This window comes from Myotis daubentonii, chromosome 19, assembly GCF_963259705.1.
Source record: "Myotis daubentonii chromosome 19, mMyoDau2.1, whole genome shotgun sequence".
Lineage (NCBI taxonomy): Eukaryota > Metazoa > Chordata > Mammalia > Chiroptera > Vespertilionidae > Myotis > Myotis daubentonii.
This window is the reverse complement of record NC_081858.1, coordinates 27,193,026-27,216,308: the sequence shown is the minus strand read 5'-3', so window position 1 is coordinate 27,216,308 and position 23,283 is coordinate 27,193,026. Positions and strand designations below refer to the sequence as shown.

Genomic DNA, 23,283 nt, shown 5'->3' with positions numbered 1-23,283 from the left:
GGCAGCTTCATCAGGATGAGCCTCCCGGCCCCATGCAGACTCCTGGAACTGGCCTGTCAGGGCCTGCTGAAGGATGAGGCCTCGGCCATCGCTGCTTTGGAGTCGCTGCCCATGGAGCTCTTCCCACCACTGTTCGTGGCGGCCTTTACCGGAAAGCACACCGAGGTCCTGAAGATGATGGTGCAGGCCTGGCCCTTCCCCTGCCTCCCTCTGGGGGCCCTGATGAAGGATCGGCAGCCCGACCATGAGATTTTCCAGGCTGCGCTCGATGGGCTCGATGCCCTGCTTGCCCAGGCGACTCGCCCCAGGTGAAGGGGCTCAGTAGCCTGGATGGGCCCTGGGGATCTGAGCAGATAGAGCTGGGATCAGGGGGCGTGCTGGCCAAAGGGGGAGCTCAGGGGGGCCTTGGAGCCATTGCTGCGGTCATTCTGGGAAGAGGCTTTGGGTGTATAGGGCTGGGTAGGATGCAGAGGGTGACCGAAGGAACAGGAGCCCACCACCTGGGGTGGCACCTAAAGGTACCAGGAATGGGGACCAGGAAGGATCCCAGTAGCACAAGGAGCACCTGATACCTGGGGTATGGAGTAAAAGTCCACTCAGGTGTCTGGCCCAGGTGCTCAGATTCCTAGACTCACGGTCACGGTCTTATTCCCTGTTATCGTCACGCACCCCCAGTCTATCTCCTGTTTTCCCCGCAGGAGATGGAAACTGCAGCTGCTGAACTTACAGAAGAAAGTTCATCAGGAGTTCTGGACCGTGTGGTCTGGAACCAGAACCGACGCGTGCTCACAGTTGGAGCCTGAGGCTGCCCAGCCCATGAGGAAGAGAGGGAGAGCGGACAGGTCAAGGGCGGGGCCAAATCCACCCTTGACCCCCGTGCAGGTGTTCGTAGACCTTTGCCTCAAGGAAGGAATCCCTGACGAGTCCCTCAGCTACCTCATTAAGAAAGTCACCGAGAGGAGAGGCTCGCTGCACCTGTGCTGTAAGAAGCTGAAGATTCTTGCGGTGTCGAAGCAGAACATGAACATCCTCAACATGGTGCAGCTCGACTCCGTCCAGGATTTGGAACTAAACTGCACCTGGAAGCTGTCAACGCTGAAGAAGTTCGTGCCGTACCTGGGCCAGATGGGCAACCTGCGCCGGTTCCTCCTCTCCCACATCCTCACGTCCTCTCGCACCACCATGGAGCAGGAGGAGCTGTGTGTGGGCCAGGTCACCGCTCAGTTCCTCAGCCTGCCCTGCCTCCAGGAGCTCTGTTTGGACTCTGTCTCCTTCCTCAAAGGCCGCCTGGACCAGATCCTCAGGTGAGGGGTGGCGAGCTTCCTCTGCAGACCAGAGCGAGCCCCGTCATCTCAGTCCACAGTGACGGGCTCTCCGCCGTGCCGCCGTCAGCAGTGCCAGAGTGCCTGCGTCACTCACCGGTCCACACAGCCAGTGTTGCATTCACTGCTCTGTCCCCTTGCATGTGGTCACCTGACCCCCCAGACAGAGGTTGGAGGCATGAACTAGGACAGATGGTAGTAAAGAGACCCCTTGCTAGGAATCGATGTAATGGACTTGAGGCCGGGTGAGGTAGCTTGGGGAATTCTTGCCTTAGGAAGTGATGTCTAGGTGAAGATGATGGAAAAGAACCTAGTGAGGATGGCAGTGACAGGGAAAGCCCATCAGAGGTGAGGTTTCAGTGCTTAGCTCAGCAATTTGTCGGTAGGAGCCTTTCACTCCAAACCTGCCTCGAATTGCCTGTCTGCCAAGAGTTGCCTTAGGCTCCATCTAAGGGAATACGTGGGAAATGCAGAAGGCTGGAGTAAGGAATTATCAAAAGGGATAGATGGTTTGTGGATGATGCAGTGATCTAAGTTCCTGCAGGCTGGCAGCCCCCACTAGTGTTGGCAGAGCTTGCCCAGGTTAGTCCCTTCTGCACGTCTGCCAGTAGCCTCACTGGGCTCAGAGATAAGGGTGATGGGGGTCCAAGCTGTGGCTGGAAGGAAGCCAGAGTTGAAGGCATTTAGGATCAAGTCTTCCAATACTAAAACTTACTGGTTCCCTCCTGCTTGAGGCATTGGGTCAGGTTTCTTTCTGAGCACCTCCCGTCTTTTCATTCATCCTCACAAATTTGGTGGGGGCGGGGGTTCAGGGGGGGTGTCGGAGGGTTATGATGCACTCTACTTGGCAGATGAGCAGAGGGCGTGTGTGTGAGGTTTCATTCACTTGATTCAGTCACATGGCAAATTAATGATGGAGAAAGGATTCGACTCAAATTTGCACTGACTTGAATGACTCTTTACACCACGCAACATCCTGGGGTTGATCATTATCTGGAAAACTTCAAGTTTTGGGGAGATGGGCCTCTTTTCCCTTAAGGCCGTTGTCATCCTCATCTCCCTCTGCCCACCAGCTCCATCCCCCAGAACTAACTGCTCTGTGTCTTCCCAGGTCCCTGAAGAGCCCCTTGAAGACCCTGTCCATCACTAACTGCCTGTTTATAGAAAGAGACTTGAGACACCTGTCCCGGCACCTGAACGTCAGTCAGCTGAAAGGCCTGAGTTTCAGCGGCCTCAACCTGACCAGTGTCACTTCGGGGCCACTCCAACTTCTGATCGAAAAAGCCTCGCCCACCCTCCAGAACCTGGACTTGGATGAGTGTGGGATCATGGACCCCCAGTTCATGGACATCCTGCCTGCCCTGAGCCAGTGCTCCCAGCTCATGACCTTAAGCTTCTGTGAAAACCCCATCTCTATGACGGTCCTGGAGGACCTGCTGCGCCACACCGTCGGGCTGAGCAAGCTGACCCGCGTGCTGTATGCTGCCCCCCTGGAGAGTTACGAGGAGACCAGTGGCACCCTCCACCTGGGCAAGCTTGCCCAGGTGCATGCTGTGCTGAAGCAAATGCTGCAGAAGCTGGGGCGGCCCGACATGGTCTGGCTCTGTGCTAGCCCCTGTCCTCGCTGTGGCGATAGAACCTTCTATGACCCAAACCCCATTCTGTGTCCCTGTTACGTGTCTGTCTAGCTGGGTGCACATATCATGGGCTTTCTCCTGGGCACTTGGACACTGAATCCCAGACATGAGTGTATCTTAAAGGAACACAGCAGCCGCAGTTTGACAACTACTCAGCGTTGGGGGGAATGTTGACATGGGGAGTTAATGCTTTCTTTGGGGAGATGTGTTAGAAATATGAATCTGTATCTGTAGCGGGGAGGGATTCAGATTTGGGAAGTAGATGTGGGAGTTACCTTTGTTTGAATGGTTGTGAAGAAATGTCAGTAATAAAAGGAACCTCAATGTTAACCGTCTGGTGTCCTCTATGACATGTTAACCCGATTCTCCCATCTGCAGTTACTGGTCAAATGAGCATCCATGATGCCCAGACTCTAGGCTGGATGAGGTTGGGTCCCAGGAGTCCACATCGCCCTTTATCATTTCCTGGTCGGTTATTTTTTCTGTTGCATCCAGTGTCTCCTCACTACCTCTGCCTATTCAGCCAGCGCACACAAGTGCGGCCACAGGGTCTGGAACATACTACGTGGCCTATCTATAGTGAGATCCACTGAAGTACAAGTTCTCGGGCCCTCACTGCCAGGCCCTACTCCCCACTGAGAGGCAGTGGGGCCTGCAGGAGGCAGCCGGTCGATGATTCTCATCGTTGATGTCTCTCTCTCCCTCACTCTAAAAATCCTCTTTAAAAGGTGAAGCTCGTTCTCAGCCTGCTGTGAGTTGTACACAACCAGGTTGCAGGCGAGACTGGCTTGGCCGCAGATGCAACGGGAGGAGGACGGGCGGCTAGAGCAGCGGGACGGCCAAGCGCCTTGAGCAGAGGGCGGGCCGCGGCGCCTCGTGGGCAGAGGGCACTTCCGGACGAGGAGATGGGGGTCAGGGGCCAGGAGATGGGGGTCAGGGGGGCAGCCTAGTCCCCGGAGGACCGGCAGCCTGTTCTCCGGCCCGAACCCTGGTCCTCCGGGCAACCTTGGCCGCCGAGATCCTGCCAGGCCCGGGGGCTCCGCGTCCCGCACCCTCGACCCAGGCCCAACGCCCGAGCGGTGCGCACTCGGAGCGGAGCGCGCATGCGCCGGGCCCATCCGCGCGGCCAATCAGCGCGCAGCGCCGGCGCCGCGGCCTCACGCCCGCACCTGGCGGCCAGTCAGTGGTCGCGGCGCTCGCGGAGGCAGCGGCAGGCGCTGGGGCCTGAGGGAACGGCGGCGCCTCCGCTTCGTCAGGAGCGCGGCGGGCGGCTCGGGGACTGGTAAGCCGGGGCGTGGCGCGGCCGGGCGCCCCGAGCGCCCCGAGGGGAGAGGAGCGGGCTCCCGCGGCTGCACGGCTGCCGGCGGCCTGTCCCCGGCCCCGCGTCGCCCAGCGGCCGCCGCCCCTCAGGACCCGGTTCCCACACACTCGCCGCCCCGGCTCCTCAGGCGCCGCTTTCCCCACCCTTTCCCACCCCGGCGGGGTCCCCACCCCCCGGGGCTGCGAAGGGGCCTGTCCGGGCGCCTGAGCCCCCGACCCCCAGCCCCGCGGGGTCTCCGGGGGAGCTCTCTCTCGGGGCGAAAACCCGACACCGGTTTTGCACCCCGCGTCGCCCCCTGAGGAACAGCTGTGGGCGCCGAGGCGCTGGGCCTGGACGCACCTCACCCATTTCTGAGGGTCTCTGCCCCCGCCCCCCAGCGGGGCGCCCCCTCCTCGCTGCCGAGTCTCTAAAGCCGCCCAGGCCCTAGTGAGGCGCCCCCGAGCGCCGGGCCGGGGGTGGGTGTTGAGGCTTTTGTCGTGGGCAGTTCCCAGGGTTTTTTCTGTGTTTTTTCCCCCTTTATTTTTATTTTATTATTATTATTATTATTATTATTATTATTATTATTATTATTACTATTTTACTAGAACATCACCTCAGTTTATTTCAGAGGTGACAGCAATGTGAAAATCAAGTTCATTCTGAACCGCGCGGAGCCCACGTAGCCATTTACGTCTCTTTAAAGTTACTCCCTCCAAAAAACTCGGCTTTCCCCACCCCACCCACCAGCGTTCGCACCGGTTCGCTTTTGTGCAGGACCTCCGCGTGGTGGGGTCAGTGGCTTTGGGAGTATTTCAGCACTTCTCCCCCCAGATAAAAACTTCTTCCCCCAGATCTATATTTTGCGTAGATTTCTCTGCAGAGTCTTTCCTCAGGGATCTCAATGCAGTTACCACACCCCATCATTTTACCTGGGCGCCCCCAGTGAAAACGGTCTGCCCCGAAAAGTATGATGGGTGTCGCCCATGATCACCCAGTTAACAGAGTTGTTTCACCTCCGCGGTGATTTTTATCCTGTTTCAAGATAACGGCTCCCCGTGGGGCGTTATTTCCATCTTTATCGACTCAGGCATGTGAGCGAGTGCCCAGGTACTGCTGCTTCTATGTCCTCCTCCTTCATAAGTGGATGGAATTATTTTCTGGAAGTTGGATGTAGGCCAGTTAACCTTTTACAAACATTTAAAATGTAGGTTAAAATAACTAGTGTGGGAAAAGAAACACTATAATGATAGGAAGCCTACACACAATTCAAAATTTAATTAATTTATTTGGAGGAATAGGTTTGAAGAAAGGACGTCTTTTCTGGTTAAAGGGGAGATGCTTGAGGAACAGCTAAATGAGAGTATCGGGTGGGCAGCGGGTAGAAAATATGTCTGTAACATGTAAATAACCTTAATCCCTTTCTCTGGTTGCCTCAAGGGTGAGACCTTCTCCTGCCTGGAATATCGCAAGTTCTTAGAAGTTTCAGTGCACATCCAAGGCGAGAGGAGGGACGTCTTCATCACGAGGACCAAGACGGTATCTTTTTTCCTTCGGTTTTTCTCTTATTCCCTTTTGTGCTAAAAACATTATTTAGACAGTGTTTCCTGAGTGTATGTGATCTGAATCTGCATATGTGTGATAAATTCAGGTCGATCATTGATTTAGGTAATTTTGGAATCTTCTAAACTGCTTCCTTAAACAAGGGGAAGGCGGGGGGGTGGCGGGGGGAATCCCTTGAAAGGAAAAAGAAAAGTAGGAGTACCATAGATCTTAAGCTATGTACATCTATTTTCTTTTAGCGTGGTATACGTCTAAAATGGACGGATAACACATACTGTAAGATTTCAGCTAATTAATATATTAAAGTAATAAGTGGTTCATTTAAGGTGACTATATATTGGTTAAAATGATTACATTGGGTTAGTTTGTTTAATTCTATACCCTTTTCCATACGGGCTTTATTTCTGTATTTGAATGTGGCTGGATAGGGGAGGCCGTCTAAATTTATTTTATGCCAGTAGTCACGTTTACAGGTAAGTCATGATCCATTTTTTAATGAGTTATCTGTTGCTGTGTAACACTGTGTATCTCAGCACTTGCTAGCGTAAAATAAATCTTATCATAGTTTCTGAAGGTCTGGAATCCAGAGTGCCTTAGCAGGGTGGTTCTAGCTCAGGGTCTCTCATGAGGTTGTAGTCAAGTTTTTGTTTCTGTCCGCGGACTTGACGTTTGTCAGATGATTTTCGTCTAAGCTCCCTCACTGGGCTGTAAGCAAGGAGCCTCAGTTCCTCACTCTGTGGGCCTCTCCATGAGGCTGCTCATGTCATGACAGCTGGCTTCCCTAGAGTGAGTGATTCAGGAGCGAGCTTTCACCCAAGAGAAGTGCAGACTCTTTTTCAAAAGTTCGGTGCACCGTATTTGCTTAGTCCCGCAGGCAAACCCTGTGATAGTGTGGGAGAGGGCTACGCAAGAGAGTGAATGCCAGGAGGTGGGATTCATGTGGGCCCATCTTGGGGGCTGGCTACCACTCCTATTTGTACACTGTTGCAACCTTTTCTCCTGGGATGGAAGACCCAGCACACTCTCCCTTCCCAGAGCAGGCCCGCCCTTTCCCTTCCGCTTCTGCCCTTGCCCCGCCCACAAGGTACATTACCATTACCTTCCTAGCTCCCAAGCTCCAAGGGCCCTTCCTTTATCTCTATAACTTGTTCTCTAAGCCCATTTCTTTTATCAATTCCTTCTTCTACCTCTGATTTTCCAAATAAAGGGACTTTGAATTTGGTATCATTACTGGAAAGGGGACCTGGCCCTGAGTGGGTCTGCCTAGGGCCGACTGGTAGTGTGTGGGTTCTTGACTTTATGCAGAAAAGATTTCACAATACAAGTCCAGGTGATTTTTAGAGGACGGTTATTAAAGCTGGGGACAGTGAAACAAGGAAGGACCTGGGATAGAAGAAGGAGAGGGACTAGGTGGGGAAATGAGCCTAGGCTGGGCTGCTTTGGCTCACTAAGTAGTCAGAGAAAACAGAGCCTTGGGGACAGGGTCAGGAGGTTAGCTCAGGACAAGCTGCCACTGCCCATTGCTCCCTGGTTGCAAGCCTTGTGGGGTCCCTTACAGTTTAGGGATGCATGCCTGTAGGGGAAGAGAAAGACAAGGGAGTGCTCTGGGGAGGGAGAGCCAACACTAAGTCCTTTGCCTTGAGGCTTTTATCTCTCTTGAAAGCAGGAATCTTAGGGGAGGTGTCAGGGAAGGTTTTCAGCAGAATATTCATCAGTTTTCCAAGTGTGTTCTTTCAGGGTCATGGTCTCTACTGATTAGTTAGTTCAGGGCAAGGGGTCCTTAGTCATTGTAGTTGGTCCTGGCATCCCCCACCTGGTTTTGCTGCTTTTCTGGGCCTGGAGCTGAAATACAACTGAGGCCTAGATGTTAACTCTAAGGAGGTGACCTTCTGTATCTGGCTGTAAATTGCTGGGCCAGTTTGTTTCAGTTTCCCTGTCCACTTGTCCTGGCTTCCTAGCCTGTCTCAGTATTAGTTGCTGGGATGTCGAGGGGAGAGGTAATAGGCATTTTTTCTTTAATTGAGTTATAATTCACATATGGTAAAATTCACTCTTTAGGGTTTAAAATGGAAGGACATACATATATGGCATTGTGGGCCCATTTGTCTAATCCAGGATATTCTCTCCATCTCAGAGCCCATAACTTAATCACATCATCAGCAAAGATCCTTGTTCTAAATCACGTAACATATACGTGTTTCAGGGATTGGGACCTGATATTTTATTTTTCTTTTAGTTCAACTTACTTTCCTTCCTTATTTCTCCCTCCCTCCCCCATCCCATGACAACCACTAGTTTATTTCTGTCTGCATGGATTTGCCTTTTCTAGATGTTTTATGTATTTTAAGTGGAATCATAAACTATGTGGACTTTTGTGTCTGGTTTTATTCACCTAGCATGTTTACAGGGTTCATTCATATCATATATGTTCCGTGGTGCTTTATTAGTTTTTTTTTTATAATATATTTTATTGATTTTTTTTTACAGAGAGGAAGGTGAGAGGGATAGAGGGTTAGAAACATCGATGAGAGAGAAACATCGATCAGCTGCATCCTGCACACACACAGCCCCACGGGGGATGTGCCCGCAACCAAGGTACATGCCCTTGACTGGAATCGAACCCGGGACCTTTCAGTCCACAAGCCGACGCTCTATCCACTGAGCCAAACCAGTTCGGGCTGCTTTATTAGTTTTAATGGCTGAATAATATTCCATTGTATTACCACAGTTTGTATATGCACCCATCAATTAGTGAACATTTGAATTGTTAGCACTCTGTGGCTATTATGAATAATGATGTTTGAACATTGTTGTGCAAGTTTTTGTGTGGATTTGTGTTTTTAATTCTTTGCAGTATAGACCTAGGAGTAAAACTGCTGGATCGTATGGTAACTCTGTATTTTGCCTGGCTGGTGTGGCTAAGTGGTTGAGCATTGACCAATGCACCAGGAGGTCACAGTTCTATTCCTGGTTAGGGCACTTGCCTGGGTTGTGGGCTCCATCCCTGGTAGGGGGTACGCATGAGGCAGCCAATCCATGAGTCCCTCTCGTCATTGAAGTTTTTTTTTCTCTCTCTCTCCCTTCCTCTCTCTGAATTAAAAAAGAAAAGGTAACTATATTTAATTGTTGAGATACTGCCAACTGTTTTCCAAAGTGGCTGCACCATTTTCCAGTAATTGCACCAGCAATATATGAGGATTCCAAATTCCCTGCATCTTCTGCAACACTTATTATTGTTCCTCTTTTTTATTGTAGCCAATAGTGGGTATGAAGCAGATCTAATTGTGATTTACATTTTCCTAATGACTAAACATGTTGAGCAGTATTTTTTGTGGGTATTGGCTATGTATATGTGTGTATGTATGTATATATATCTTCTTTGGAGAAATGTCTATTGACATCCTTTGCCCATTGTTTAATTATTTTTTAATGTGCTAAAAACCCTATAACATAAATTTTACCACCTTAAACATTTTTAAATGTTAAGTATATTCACAGTCTTTTGAAACAGCTCTCTGGAACTATTTCATGTTGGAAAATTGAAACTCTACTCATTAAACAACAAACTCCCCTTTTTACTCTCTCCCTAGATCAGTGATGGCAAACCTTTTGAGCTCGGCATGTCAGCATTTTGAAAAACCCTAACAACTCTGGTGCCGTGTCACATATAGAAATTTTTTGATATTTGCAACCATAATAAAACAAAGACTTATATTTTTGATATTTATTTTATATATTTAAATGACATTTAACAAAGAAAAATAAACCAAAAAAATGAGTTTGCGTGTCACCTCTGACACGCGTGTCATAGCTTCACCATCACTGCCCTAGATCCTGGTATTCATCCTACTATTCTACAATTTGTATCTTTTCTGTTTCTTTGATTACTTTACATACTTCATATAAGTAGAATCATACAGTATTTGTCTTTTTTGTGGCTGACCTATTTCATTTACCACATGTCTTCAATGTTCATGCATGTTGTAGCATGTGACAGAATTTCCTTTTTATGACTGAATAATATTCCATTGTATGTATATGTCACATTTAAAAATTGTCAGGCATGGATTAAAAAAAAAACAACCATTTATGAATAAAGGAATAATATAATTACAGTGGTATTTTAAGATTCAGATGGTGGCGATGTGCTATATCATTTGAAGGCTAGAGAGAGAAGACAGAACAATTTGAAGCTTATTACAGATGTACAGACATGAAGTAACCAGTGGGCCTAAACCTAGAAGTTGGGAGTAGGTGCTTTAATAAGAATGGAAATGAAATGTAGTTAGAATGACCTGACCAGTGCTCTAAAAAGTTACTTAGAATCACTAATACATTTCTGTGATTAAATTGATGGGAGCTAGGGGAGGTTAGGACAGGTTTTATAAAGTAGAAGGAGAGTAAAAATGAATCCAGTGAGGCTCTTTGATCCTTAGAGACTAAGCAATTAATAGCACCATCATCAGAAATAGACATGCACTAACTCAGAGTTCTGTTGGGAAGAACACAGAACCAGAATTCAGGAATCACACATTTTAGTGCTAGCTCTGTTTCCAAACCCTACATAGAACTTTAGCTGAATCCTAAACTTTTCTAGCCTTTAGACGTCCATCCTGAGATAATTCTGATGGTCATATTACTTGTCACATTATCTTCTAAGTTTTATGGTATTATGAAGAAATTAATACTTTTGATTTAGATTTTTTTTTTTTTATAGAGAGGATGTTAGAGCATAAATGTAGAATTACCTAGAAGGTAGTTAGTAGGAATGTGGACGTGATCCTGCAAAGAAGGTTAGATTAAGGAAGAAGTTCTCCCATAGAACATTTTTTATTGCCACCGCTAGGGGATTGCCATTGGCATTTGCCGGTAGAGGCAACAGAAGAGATCATAATCAGCATAGGACAAATCTATGATTATGATTCCAGACCAGGGGCGGGCAAACTTTTTGACTCGAGGGCCACAATGGGTTCTTAAACTGGACTCAGAAGAAGGAGCTGCGGCCGTGTTTCCCGACGTTGCCATGTTAACACTGCTGCTGGTGAACGAGCGGAGGGGAGAGCAAGAGAACCCTCCGCTCTTTTGGCTCCTCAGGCCGGATAGAACAGCCGAACGGGGCGGATCTGGCCCGCGGGCCGTAGTTTGCCCATGGCTGTTCTAGAGTCTCACAGACTTGTAATCATAGTTTTAAGCTGTCATTTATTCTCTTTGAGTCTCAGTGTCCTTATCTGTAAAATAATGGATGTTTATAACTAGCTTGAGTTTTGGAGAAAATTAAATGAGATACATTTTTTTCGGTACTTACTGATGTGTAGTGTTGTTTGTACTTAGGTGGCAGTTCACATAAAGGAAACACTAGGACTTGTGGCGACACCCTTCAAGAATAAAAAAAGTTAGAAAATGGGACCACCATATGTGGTATGTGAGGAAAAACAAGAGCCAGGACCACAGAAGAGCATAGAAGAAAACAAACAAGTGGATGAAGATGCTGAGCTGATCTTTGTTGGGGTGGAACATGTAAATGAAGATGCTGAGTTGATCTTCGTTGGGGTGACTTCACATGCAAAACCAGTCGTTTCCCACATCTTGAACAGAGTCACCCCGGGTTCGTGTTCAAGGAGAAAAAAGTATGGTAAGCTCAGAAAAGATACAGCTCACAAATTGCAGCCTGTAAGTCATGTGACCCGTACATCCGAAGCAGTGACTGTCTTGCCAGTTCCTGAGCCTGAATCAAGATTAACAGATAGTCCTATTATTATTGAGCCTTTGTCTGAACCTGATTATAGAAGTAATTCACCACAAGTTGTGCCTAATAGCTCTTCAGAGTTATGTTCTCCTTTGATTACATTCACAAGTTCATTGCAGCATCCAGTGGGATCAGCACTTTCTATAGGAGGTCTGAGTAAAAGTCCTGGTGCATCAAAGCGACTTTGCACTTCTGAAGTAAACAGCATAAATCCAAAAAGGCCTAAACTCAGTGACAAAATCACAGGGGGACAGTCTTCAGTTGTGTCCTCTTCAGGAATCTTTCATACAATGATTCCTCAGCAAAGCACACCCTCAAACGGTGTTCATACCTCATTAAGCCCTATTCAGACCGGAGCACTTTTTCCAACAGCTTTTCCAAAGGACAGAGTCCATTTCAAGACTATAAATCCTGTTGGAGAAAATAGACTGACAAAAACAGATCTTTTGAGCCTAGCAAGTCAAAACAAAACTGACGATCTCAAGAAAGGAAATCTGATTGTGTTACTTCATGACTTTTACTATGGACAACATCCAGGAGATAGGCAGCCAGAACAGAAGACTCACACAACCTTTAAATGCTTCAGCTGCAGGAAAGTTCTAAAAAATGTCAAGTTTATGAATCACGTGAAGCACCATTTGGAACTTGAGAAGCAGGGAGATGACAACTGGAAAAACCACACCACCTGCCAGCATTGCCACCGGCAGTTTCCCACTCCCTTCCAGCTGCAGTGTCACATTGAAAGTGTGCACACAGCCCAGGAGTCCTCTGCTGTCTGTAGAATTTGTGAATTGTCATTTGAAACAGATCAGGTTCTCTTACAGCACATGAAGGACAATCATAAGCCTGGCGAAATGCCCTACGTGTGCCAGGTTTGCAATTATAGATCGTCGGCCTTTGCTGATGTGGAAACACATTTCAGAACCTGGCATGCAAGCACTAAGAATCTGCTTTGTCCATTTTGTCTCAAAATTTTCAAACTGGCAGCACCCTACATGTATCATTATAGAGGACACTGGGAAAAGTTTATTCATCAGTGTTCCAAATGCCGGCTACAGTTTTTAACTTTCAAGGAGAAAATGGAGCACAAGACCCGGTGTCATCAAATGTTTAAGAAGCCTGAGCAACTGGAAGGATTGCCTCCTGAAACTAAAGTTGTTATTCAGGTATCACTGGAGCCTCTTCAACCAGGGTCAGTGGAAGTAGCATCCATTATTGTGAGCACATCTGATTCTGAACCATCACCTTAGACCTAAATGTAGAATTAAAACAACAACAACCGTTAATCCCATTTTCAGGAAATTTAAAGCAAGTACTTTAATGAAAGTGAGAAACCTCATAAATAAAAAAATACAAAACATTAGTAGCTTAAAAATAGTGAAACCAATGGGTCATTTATGAGTTTTTTTTATATAAAATTCACGAAATTCAGTATTATTTGATACGAGTTTTGAGATGTTATTTAAAAAATGTGTTAACTGCTTTTTATGTGACTGTATCTGGCTTAACACAAAAGGTGCTTGTGTATGTATATGTATGTGAAAGAAAAGCCAGAAACCTATTTATTACTTTTCTATTTCATGTTACTTGTGGGTGTGAAATCTCTTTTTTCTGTATATAGAATCTGTAGAGTTACATGCCTTGAAGATTATAATATTAACTCTAGTCAGACTGGACTGGCTTTGGTGTGGCATGGTCCTGTTTACTGCTGAAGTCCCAGAAGTGCCTCTGTTTTGCAGGCCTAAAGTAACCTGCCTCAACATCTGGGTGTGGAGAAGTTGAGGGAGAAGCTATGGCGTGAGTGGGACCAGGAAGTGGGAGGTTAGTCAATGGAGAGCAGAGGCAGTTTTTCCCAGTGGAGAGAGCGGCACACACTCACTTGTCTTGGAGCCAAGACAGAAAGAATACTGTGTCAGTGTCGTTATCCCGCCCAAGTACATCCAAAGAGGCAAAGTCATTATAATTAAATGCCTATGTTTGGTGAGGGGCCCCTGCAGACATCAGCCAACCAGTGTATCATTGGCTTAAGCAGAGGGAGCGAATAGAATGGGGCCGGGTGCCAATGGGCCTCTTGTTGAGGGACCCACAAGGAGATTCAGTTTGTTCCCTCCCCTCCTTTCTGGCTGGCCTTTAGTCAGAATGAGCTATGTCCCTTACAGCCACAGCAGTAAAGAAGTAAAGTTTCCCATGACAAAGAAGCACTGACATCCATAGTTTGAACTGTACTGGACCCATAATTTTAACTGAAAAGGGCCAAATTGTATCTGTCCAGTTCATGGACTGAGCTCAGTTTAGTTCTCTAACAGTTAAGCCGGAATGGGCATTGTCCAAGAACAGTAGGTACAGTGGCTACAAATAGCCCAGGTGATTTACTAAAATAAGCTTGTTATAGGGCTTTTCCGTGTATTTTTCTATGTTCGTGTATCTTTCCCTAATTGAACATGTGAAGTTTGCAGTTTTGTATCTTGCCTTGTTGGGCATGAATGTATTACAGTTAAGAGTTATTGTCTTGTGTGTGTAATTTCCCATTTCATCAAAGTAATACCTTTTGAGTCTTGACACATTCCAATGTGCAAGTAATGTTCCTTTTATTTTAATAAGTATTAGGTCGTAGAGTTATTGCCCTTCATCTAATCTGTCCACCTATCTATTATGTGAATATACTATGAGGAGACCTTCCCCTGCCATTTCCAAGGGTCCTTTCACAGAACTGTGGAATACTCTCTGAGTTTGATTTCTGAACATCGGCGACCTTGGCTGCTTCTGTGGGTTCCCAGGGTTGAGTCTCCCCCAGTATATTCTAGTGCCATCCCTTCTTCTACCCCCCGCCCAGGTACCCAGCAGCCTCTGTGCTCCACTCAAGGAATCTGGGATCCTGGGTAGAGATCTAAGCCAGGAAAATCTTTTTTTCCCTTTGCTTTCTCTTCTTCAAGGCACCTTATATCTCCCTACTCCTTTCTTCCCTCCTCAATCTATTTAAATTCCGTAAACTTTCACAAAAACCTGAGAAGTGATCATCATCAAGGGTTTAGCATCCCTCTTAAGAGTTGGGGAGGAGGCACTAGACAGTAAAGTAGCTGTGAGTGTATTGTCCATGTTTTAGATAATATCCTAGGTGTGGATTCTTGTTGTATTTGCTCAATGCTTGACTAATTGATTGATGGATTTGCACTTTGAACATTTTACTAGGCCTTTTCAGTTTGTTTGCTTGGGCCAAGGCACTTTGCTAAAATTTTAGCCTGAACTCCTTTCTTTAGGGGTAGAAAAGTGTGGTGTGTATGTGTGTGTGTGTTGGTATCAGGTGGAAATTTCTGGGTATAACTAGATCTTTAGACTTTGCATACTTATCTCCCTTATTCTGTTTCGATGGTAAAAATATGAAAAGTTTTTATTCTATGTGTTTGTGGCTACTTGGTTTTATCAACTGCTACTATTGTTTGCTATTTCACTAAAATATGCCCCTAAGGAGTACAAATTGTTACTTATTGCCAAGGTTTCAGTGATATAGCCCCTGCCTACCTCCTCTCTGTTTTTCATTCTGTACCATGCTTCTCTACCATTTTCCCCACTGGTGCACTATTTTTGATGCACTGGCCTTGCTTTTCCTCAAGCAAATCACATTTCTTCCTAATCCAAAGACTTTGCAACTGCTGTTCTTTGTCTTAGAATTCTCTTCCCCTAGACCTGCATGGCTTTCTACCTCAATTATTTGTTGGACATTTCCTTTGATTCGTTGAGTTTCATTAAAGTTCTTAAAATGACACGGACAATGAAATTCGGCCCCACCCCTTTTCTTCTCCAAAGAGACACTTTATATCTCTTTTCTGCTTTCTTCCCTCTCTCACCTAGTTAAATTTCCTAGGTTTTCACAAAAAAACTAGGAAGGGATACTTATTAAGGACTTTGCTCCTCTCTTAGAATGGAGCTCGCTCAAGTCCATTTCTGTGCCTGCAACCAAAAGAAAATTAATATAGTGAGTTGAGTTCCTTCAGGAGCTTTCTCTGTTTTTCTATTGATATCTCTATATTTTTTAAAGCAATGCCACTTTGTTTTGTTTACAAATATATTGAATAGCTGTCAAGATTACTATTTTGTTATTAACCCTCATGAATGTCCATGTCTATTTGGCTTGCTTGTTCTTTCAGATAAATTTTATTTTAGTATTGTTGCCAAAAATTCTAAATAAAATAGCAATTATAAGAATAAAATATTATTTTGAAAAAACATTTTTGTTATTTGTCTTTTTATTTGTAACATGGCATATTTATAGTTTAGTTTAATTTTTTTAGCACTACTATGTAAACTCTTTGCCTTTCCTCCAATTGTGTTTATTTTTTTTAAATACATTTTTTATTGATTTCAAACAGGAAGGGAGTGTGAGAGAGAAATAGAACATCAATGATGAGAGAGAATCAATCATTGACTGGCTGCCTCCTGCACGCCCCCAACTGGGGATCGAGCCCACAACCTGGGCATGTGCCCTTGACTGGAATGGAACCCAGACCTTTCAGTTCGAAGGTCAACACTCTATCCACTGAGCTAAACCGGCTAGGGCAATCGTGTTTATTTCTAATCTTACTGCATTGGCCAGAACTTCAAAAAGATGTGAAAATGGGCTTTCTTGTTCTTGGTTTCAATGAGAAATGCTTTACCATGACAGGTAATGAGTATACTGCTTAATGAATTTCTATCTTTAGAATACTTAAAGAGAATTGTTACTTAGTTTTATTGGGTAGTTTATGCCATGTACTGAGATAATCATTCACCTTTTCATTACTGATCCAACGTTTTGCTTGGCTGGATTTACAACTTTTCTATTAGAAACTTTCTTGAAGCAAAAAATAGTTCTACTTGAGGGTGAATATTATCCTCTGTACTCAGAATATCATTTCCTTCTTATTTCTAATATTGAAATGCATTTTCTTCTCCCCTCATTAGTTTGCCACAGTTTTGTCAATGCTTCTGATTTACTTGTTTCAAGAAGCAATTCTTGATTTATTATCCCAAGTAGTTTTGTTTTTATTCTCTATTTTTGTCTTGATTCATTATATACCTACTTTTTCCGCCTTTTAAAAAATGTATTAATTGATTTTAGAGAGAGAGAAGGGAGAGAGAGAGAGAGAGAGAAACACCCAAACACATCTACTTATTGTTCCACTTACCCATTGGTTGAGTCTTACATATACCTGACCAGGCATTGAACTCATACCCTTGGCATATTGGGATGATGCTGTAACCAACTGAGCTACCTGGCCAGGGCTTTTATACACCTACTTTTAAAGGATTGTTCTTTACTATGGCTTTTTATTTTAAAAGTTAATTTTTCTGTATTAAAGGATTTAAGACTGCCTGACTTTGTTTATAGCTTTGTCTGAATCCCAAATATTTTGATGCATATTTTTATTTTTATTAAAGTTTTAATTCTCCATACTTTTTTGGTAACTTAATTATAAGATTTAAAAATTTGCAGGCTGACTGTTTTAGTCTGAATGTGTAGTTTTACTGAGAATTAAAATTTTCCTGAGAGCTTTGAGAGGGTGTGTTTATTATACACTGACATGTCCATTTATATAAATACATCCTTTTCAAATTACAAATGAGTTACTAAAAAATGATACTTTTTCGTTTCTATGGTAAATGTATGAAATGTTTTCATCTGAAAATAGATCTCTCAAAATGAATCTAGTGTAATAGGTAAAGGTATGAAAATATTCATTTGAGAATAATTACTAGTAACAAAATTTGGAAATGTTAAAGAAAAATTATTCTTGACACTTAAAGACTTATTCAAGGCGGGACAACTACAACGCGGTTTTGTACTACAGGAAAGAGATTGAGCTAAACTCTGACTCCATCAAGAGCAAAGTGGGGATTTACTACCAAGGAACAGGATGGGTGTCAGTGGATAGGAAATTTCTAAGAGGAAACTTCAAGGGTAAGGTCGGTTTTGGCTAAACCAACTTGACAGGATTATTGCCAAGGACAGGCAAGGGTGATAGGGTAAGGGATAGGAATTCGATCAGATACCAAAGGGAGGGTTTTTCCTTTAACTGACCCAGCAGGAATCTTGCTAAAAACTGGACTATAAAGAGGAAGAGCCACCAGATTAAAGACAGTTCACAGTTGGGAGTTTATTAGTCGTCTATTGATGTATAACAAAGTACAGAACTAACAGCTTTTAAAAAAAAACACACAAAACACTTGGTACCTTACACCAAGCGTGTCAAACGTGTGGCCCGCGGGCCGCATAAATACTCATTAACGATGACTCATTTATTTCAGCCCTTTGTGTTCAGCATGTCTCTATCAAAACAAACCTACATTTCTATGAAAATGGAAGCTTTTGTTTTTTTGCAGCCCACATAATTAAACCTTGTTTATTTGGCCCGTGTTAGCCTTTGAGTTTGACATGCTGGCCTTACACTGTTTCTGAGAGCCAGGAACCCAGGAGCAACTTAGCTGGGTGGTTCTGCTTCAGGGCTTCTTGAGGTCTTAGTCACCTGAAGGCTTGCCTGGGGCTGGAGGACTTGCTTCCAAGATGGCTCACTCCCCTGGCCAGTGAGAGGACACTTCCTTTCTGGCTGTTGGGAGAAAGCCTGAGGTCCTCCATGGGAGCCTCTCCACTGGCAACCTGAGAGTTCTCAAGAAGCTACTACCTGGCTTCCAGAGCGAGTGCAGGAGGGGAGCAAGCGAGGGAGGGAGGGGGGGAGTGAGCGAGGGAGGGAGGGGGCAGTGAGCAAGGGCTCTGCAGTGCCTGTCTCAGCAGTTTTTCTGTCATTTTCACGCTGTTTCATTCATTAGAAGGGAGGCACTCAGCTCAGCCCGCACATTAAGGGAAAGGTGGTTATGTTTCACTTTGAAGCGACTCCGTTAATTAGGTGCATTTCCTGCTTTGGGAGTCCTTTGCTCTCTTCTGGTCCCTGGCCTGCGCCTGTTTGCGAAGGGGGTTCCCCTCACATCCCACCTTCCTAAGTGCCCCCCAAACAGAGCTCTCTCTGTGGTACCGCGTCTCCTAACAGTCCTTTTGCCCTTCTCCTCCATCATCCTGAAGTCCTCACACTCACCACCACCTCACCCCGACAGCCCACACCCCGGAGAGGGATCACCAAGAGCATGAACCCCGGGAGGTGGGGTCAGGGGGGCGGTCCTAGTGGTTGTTACCCACAGTCTGCCCTCCGTCCCTTGGAGACTCACATCCCTCCCATGGCAGACGGCTTTGCCTAGGCCTGTGGTTCAGCTGTGCATGCACAGAAAGGAAGTCTGCAGGCGCAGAGGGCACTGAGCCGGGGTTTATGTCTCACTTCCCCGCCTGCATCTGTCACTGTGCAAATGGTTGCTGAACCACAGAGCACAGTAATACTCCGCCTCGTCCTCGGGCTGGGCCCCCGTGATGGTGAGCGTGGCCTTGCCTCCCGCCAGGGCACCGGAGAATCGGACCGGAACCCCTGGAATCCGGTTGGTGGTACCACCTATTATACCCTTGGGTACCTGGTAGGGCTTCTGTTGGATCCAGCTAGCATAGTTACTGGTGGTGACGGCGGCCCCGGTGCTGGCGCCACAGGTGAGTATGACCGTCCCCCCAGGGTTCGTGGTCAGTGAGGATTGCTGAATCACAGACTGGGAAGTGGCCCCTGAAAACAGGTAAGAGACCAAAGGTCAGGAACGGGGACAGGGGTCAGGAAGGATCATTGTGGTCTCTCACGCCCCCCCTCCCCACCCCCCCCGCAGCCCAGAGAGGCCCCCTGACCTGTGCAGTGAGCCACAAGTGCGAGCAGGAGCGAAGCCCAGGCCATGGTGTAGCCGCCCCCGTGCTGTGCTTCTCGAGCCCCCTCCGCACAGAGCCAGCCTGCACTGCTCTCATTTTAGCTCCTTCCACCCTCGGGGGTGGGCATTTCATGCAAATAAGGCCCCCTCCCGGGGCGCTGAGCAGTGTGGCCCCTTCTGGCAGCCCCTGGGCTGCTGCACATCAGTGACAGTTGGACTCGGGCATACAGGACCATTTCACAGCTGAGCTTGCCTCCCAGGCGCTGGCCCACAGCCCCCTCTAGTGTCCACAGTGAGAATATCACCACAGGGCAGATGCGCTCCTGCGGGGTGGTTCCTGTTTGCAAGCCCTCTCCGCTCTGGTCCGGAGTTTTTAGTTCTCTCTGTGGCTGTGCCTTTACGCTGCTCCTCCCATTTCATCTTTTGGAGAAGCGGAACTCAGATTCTATCTCCTCCTTGCTTAGCAACCTCTGAGGGCTTCCTGTTCTCCACCCCTTTCTTGTCAGTGTCACCTCTTGTCACACCCACCATATGCCTTCTTCTCATGGCCAGTTGTCCCTCACTTCCCTGTAGGGTCAGCCCCGGGAGGATGGGACCCCGTCTATCTGGTCAGTGCTGTGCTCTGAGCTCTAACCCGAGCCTGGCACAGAGCCCATGTTCAGGAAAACGTAAGGATGCACAGACCTCCACATCTGTGGTGTCCTCAGAGTGGGACCCAGCTGGACTCGGTCCCTGTTCTGACCTGGCTCGTTACAGACTCTCTTTCCAGGGCAGGCTGCTGAAGGGATCGTGAACTTCATTTGACAAGGGCGCCCTTTGAAGGACAACTTCGGGAGGGCGAGGCTGCATGCTTTAGGCAGCTGTCCTGAGTTGAGTCCTAGGCCCTAACTAGGGGTCACACTAGCCCACATGTAAACAAAAGCTTCCTAATGAAAACAGCAGGCATCTCCCCCTGACTTCACAAAAGCCACACCATGGAACAGGAGTATTTCATTAAAAACAAGATTAATTAGGCCTGGCCAGTTTTTCTCAGTGGTTAGAGCACTGGCCCATGGACCAACGGGTCTTGGGTTCGATTCCCAGTCAAGGGCTTGTACCTTGGTTGCAGGTTCAATCCTCCACCCCCGATTGGGGCGCAGATAGGAGGCAACCAATTGATGTCTCTGACACATCGATGTCTCTCTCTCTCTCTCTCTCTCTCTCTCTCTCTCTCTCTCTCTCCCTCCCTCTCTCCCTTCCCCATACTTTCTGCTCTCTCTAAAAATCAATGGAAAAAATTTTCTCACTCATTGGGTGAGGACTTTAAAAATTAAAAAGAAATAAAAGCAAGATTTATTATATAGCATCATTTCTTTTAAAAATATTTATTTATTTATTTATTTATTTATTTATTTATTTATTTATTTATTTATTTCAGAGAGGATGGGAGAAGGGGAAAGAAATAGAAACATCAGTGATGAGAGAGAATCATTCATCGGCTGCCTCCTGCACACCCCACACTGGGGATCGAGCCCACAACCCAGGCATGTGTCCTGACCGGGACTCAAACCCTGACCTCCTGGTTCCTAGGTCAATGCTCAACCACTGAGCCATGCCAGCTGGGTACCCTTCCCTTTACTTTTCAATGGACGATGCACATTTAGGCTACTTGAGAGCTGGTGTGTCTGATCACGTGATCCCCTGTCACAGGCCCCAGCGGAGGTTTATGTCCTGGTTCCCCATCTGCGTCTCTCGCTGTGCCGAGCACCACTGTACACCAGCCAGCAGTGGTACACGGCCTCGTCCTCAGGCTGCGCCCCTGCGAGGGTCAGGGCAGCTTTGCCCCCTCGGATGGAGCCTGAGAACCGGGCTGGCATCCAGGAGTGTCTGTTGTTCGTGTTATAAATCAGTGTCCTGGGGGCCTGGCCAGGCTTCTGCTGGACCCAGTACGGATAGTGGCCATCAGTGACGGCCCCTGTGCTGGAGCCACAGGTGAGAGTGACTGTCCCTCCCGAGGACACGGTCGCTGAGGGCTCCTGGGTGACCACAGCCTGAGACCTGGACTCTGAAACCAAAAGCAGACACCTGTCAGGGATAAGGAACAAAGGCAGAGGGACCCCTCCAGTGGCTGGTATGGGGGTCTGTATTCACCTGGGCAGTGAGTGAGGAAGAGGAGGAGGAGGAGAGGGGTGCAGGCCATTGTGCAGACGTTAGAAGGGCCCCCTGGCTCTGAGCTGGAGCTGGCCTCTCTGCTGACTCTTTATCTCCTACTGAGCTGCTGTGTGAAGGGGTGTGTTAGAGGCTCGCCTTATGCAAATCTGAGCCTGTCACCACTGACGTCCACCACCCAGGTCCTCAGCCCTGGGAGCAGCTACACAGCCAGCGGGTAAGCCAGGGGTGGGTGGAGGTTGTGCGTCTACCCTGTGGGAGGAAACAGCTGCTCTAAGCTGTTATACAGGCCAGGGAGCAGCCCCTCATGGTCCATTGAATTGGAGCCACTTGAAGTTCAAGGCCGCTGAGAAGATCCATAGCACCCCCTGGCGGCCTTCTTGGGCTGAGCGTGTGTGGTCTCCTCTCAGTTATGAACTTAACTGTTGACTTACTTGTTAGCATCGCAGCTGTTGTTCCCCAGGCCCTCCCGCATCCATTGCTCTTCTCTTCTTGGCTCATTCCTGTTGGTACATCTTCCTCCGGTTGTTGTTGAAATCCTACCCCAGGGTCACTGTCAGTGTTACAAGGCCTTCATTTCTTATCTGAGTGTTTTGCATGACTCAAGGAATGATTTCATGGCCAACTGACGCTGTTGACATTATTAATTTTGAGCCTTACATGGAATAGACAGCTGGTTTTAGTCAGAATTATTTACTTTAGAGCAGTGGTCGGCAAACTGCGGCTCGCGAGCCACATGCGGCTCTTTGACCCCTTGAGTGTGGCTCTTCCACAAAATACCATGTGTGGGCGCGCATGTACAGTGCGATTGAAACTTCGTGGCCCATGCGCAGAAGTCAGTATTTTGTGGAAGAGCCACACTCAAGGGGCCAAAGAGCCGCATGTGGCTTGTGAGCCGCAGTTTGCCGAAGACTGCTTTAGAGAATTAAAAGAAAAAGACCAAAGACCGAGGGTTAAATGTTTTACGGCCAAATGGGTGGAGACTAAAGTCATCTGTGTGAATGGTCAACATGACCAAGTCCCCCCAAAAAACCTCTGGACGCCGAGCTTGGGTGAACTCTCCTGGTGGGCAGTATTCCGTGCCGAGTGTGGCACATGGATGCCAGGAGGCGTTGGCATTGTCCGTGACCTACCTCACTGGGAGGAGACAGGGGACGCTGGCACTTGGAATTCTTGCGGGCCCTCCTCGAGGGCCTCTTCCTTTGCCTGGTTTCCATCTGAAGGTCTGTATTTTAAATGTCAAGCTTCAGCGGAGGTTCATTGTACCCATGAAAAATAGGCATAAGGTGAGCATTATTTTTTATATTTTTATTTAGAGACGACTACCTGGAAAATACAAACGCTCCAAGATTGAATGTGGAAAGTTTTACAGCCAGATCTGGGATCTAGTTCAACAGGTGTTAGTAAATTCGGGAGAAGGAAATGAGATGGGCTTACTTCAGCTTTTTATTTTGGAGTGATTTTAGATGCACAGAAATGTTGCAAAGATAGTGCACATATCCTTCACCAAATCTCCCCTGATGTTAACAACTTACACAACCACGGTAAATATTAAGATGATCAAAACTCACAATTGATAACCCAAATAATAGTCCTATGGTTATTAAGGAAACTTAGTTGGTAGGTAAAATGCCGTCCAGAAATGAAAACTTCATGCTAAGCTTATTTTATTTCTGAATTCTACCAAACTTTTATTTAAAAAATATATATATACACATATATATACACAAATATATATATATATATATATATATATATATATATATATATATATATATATATATATACATTTGTTTCAGAGAGGAA

The 23,283-nt window shown here is 46.7% G+C and overlaps 2 protein-coding genes and 2 gene segments (V, D, J or C); 2 read left to right on the top strand and 2 right to left on the bottom strand.

The window, feature by feature from the left end:
• On the top strand, nucleotides 1–3,080 carry PRAME (PRAME nuclear receptor transcriptional regulator). The gene is made up of 3 exons (XM_059676538.1): nucleotides 1–308; nucleotides 699–1,304; nucleotides 2,434–3,080. Exons 1-3 carry the CDS (start codon nucleotides 16–18, stop codon nucleotides 3,008–3,010), a joined length of 1,476 nt encoding a protein of 491 aa, XP_059532521.1. The 5' UTR covers nucleotides 1–15; the 3' UTR covers nucleotides 3,011–3,080.
• Nucleotides 3,081–11,158: 8,078 nt separating this feature from the next.
• On the top strand, nucleotides 11,159–15,736 carry ZNF280B (zinc finger protein 280B). The gene has a single exon (XM_059676215.1). The coding sequence runs from the start codon at nucleotides 11,220–11,222 to the stop codon at nucleotides 12,813–12,815; it is 1,596 nt and encodes a 531-aa protein (XP_059532198.1). The 5' UTR covers nucleotides 11,159–11,219; the 3' UTR covers nucleotides 12,816–15,736.
• Nucleotides 15,737–18,855: 3,119 nt separating this feature from the next.
• Nucleotides 18,856–19,448, bottom strand: LOC132222255 (Ig lambda-2 chain V region-like). The segment is given in 2 exon segments: nucleotides 18,856–19,196; nucleotides 19,313–19,448. Coding segments are annotated over 2 exon segments (387 nt in total).
• A 1,584-nt stretch (nucleotides 19,449–21,032) lies between these two features.
• Nucleotides 21,033–21,526, bottom strand: LOC132222254 (immunoglobulin lambda variable 7-46-like). The segment is given in 2 exon segments: nucleotides 21,033–21,373; nucleotides 21,460–21,526. Coding segments are annotated over 2 exon segments (390 nt in total).
• Nucleotides 21,527–23,283: the final 1,757 nt, after the last annotated feature.

What these genes read in the sequence shown, in the direction of transcription:
- PRAME (XM_059676538.1), top strand. Translation starts at nt 16, where the DNA reads ATGAGCCTCCCGGCCCCATGCAGACTCCTGGAACTGGCCTGTCAGGGC. An exon ending in GCCCAGGCGACTCGCCCCAG is followed by an intron (nt 309 to 698) that starts GTGAAGGGGCTC and finishes TTTTCCCCGCAG; the next exon opens with GAGATGGAAACTGCAGCTGC. An exon ending in CGCCTGGACCAGATCCTCAG is followed by an intron (nt 1,305 to 2,433) that starts GTGAGGGGTGGC and finishes GTGTCTTCCCAG; the next exon opens with GTCCCTGAAGAGCCCCTTGA.
- ZNF280B (XM_059676215.1), top strand. Translation starts at nt 11,220, where the DNA reads ATGGGACCACCATATGTGGTATGTGAGGAAAAACAAGAGCCAGGACCA.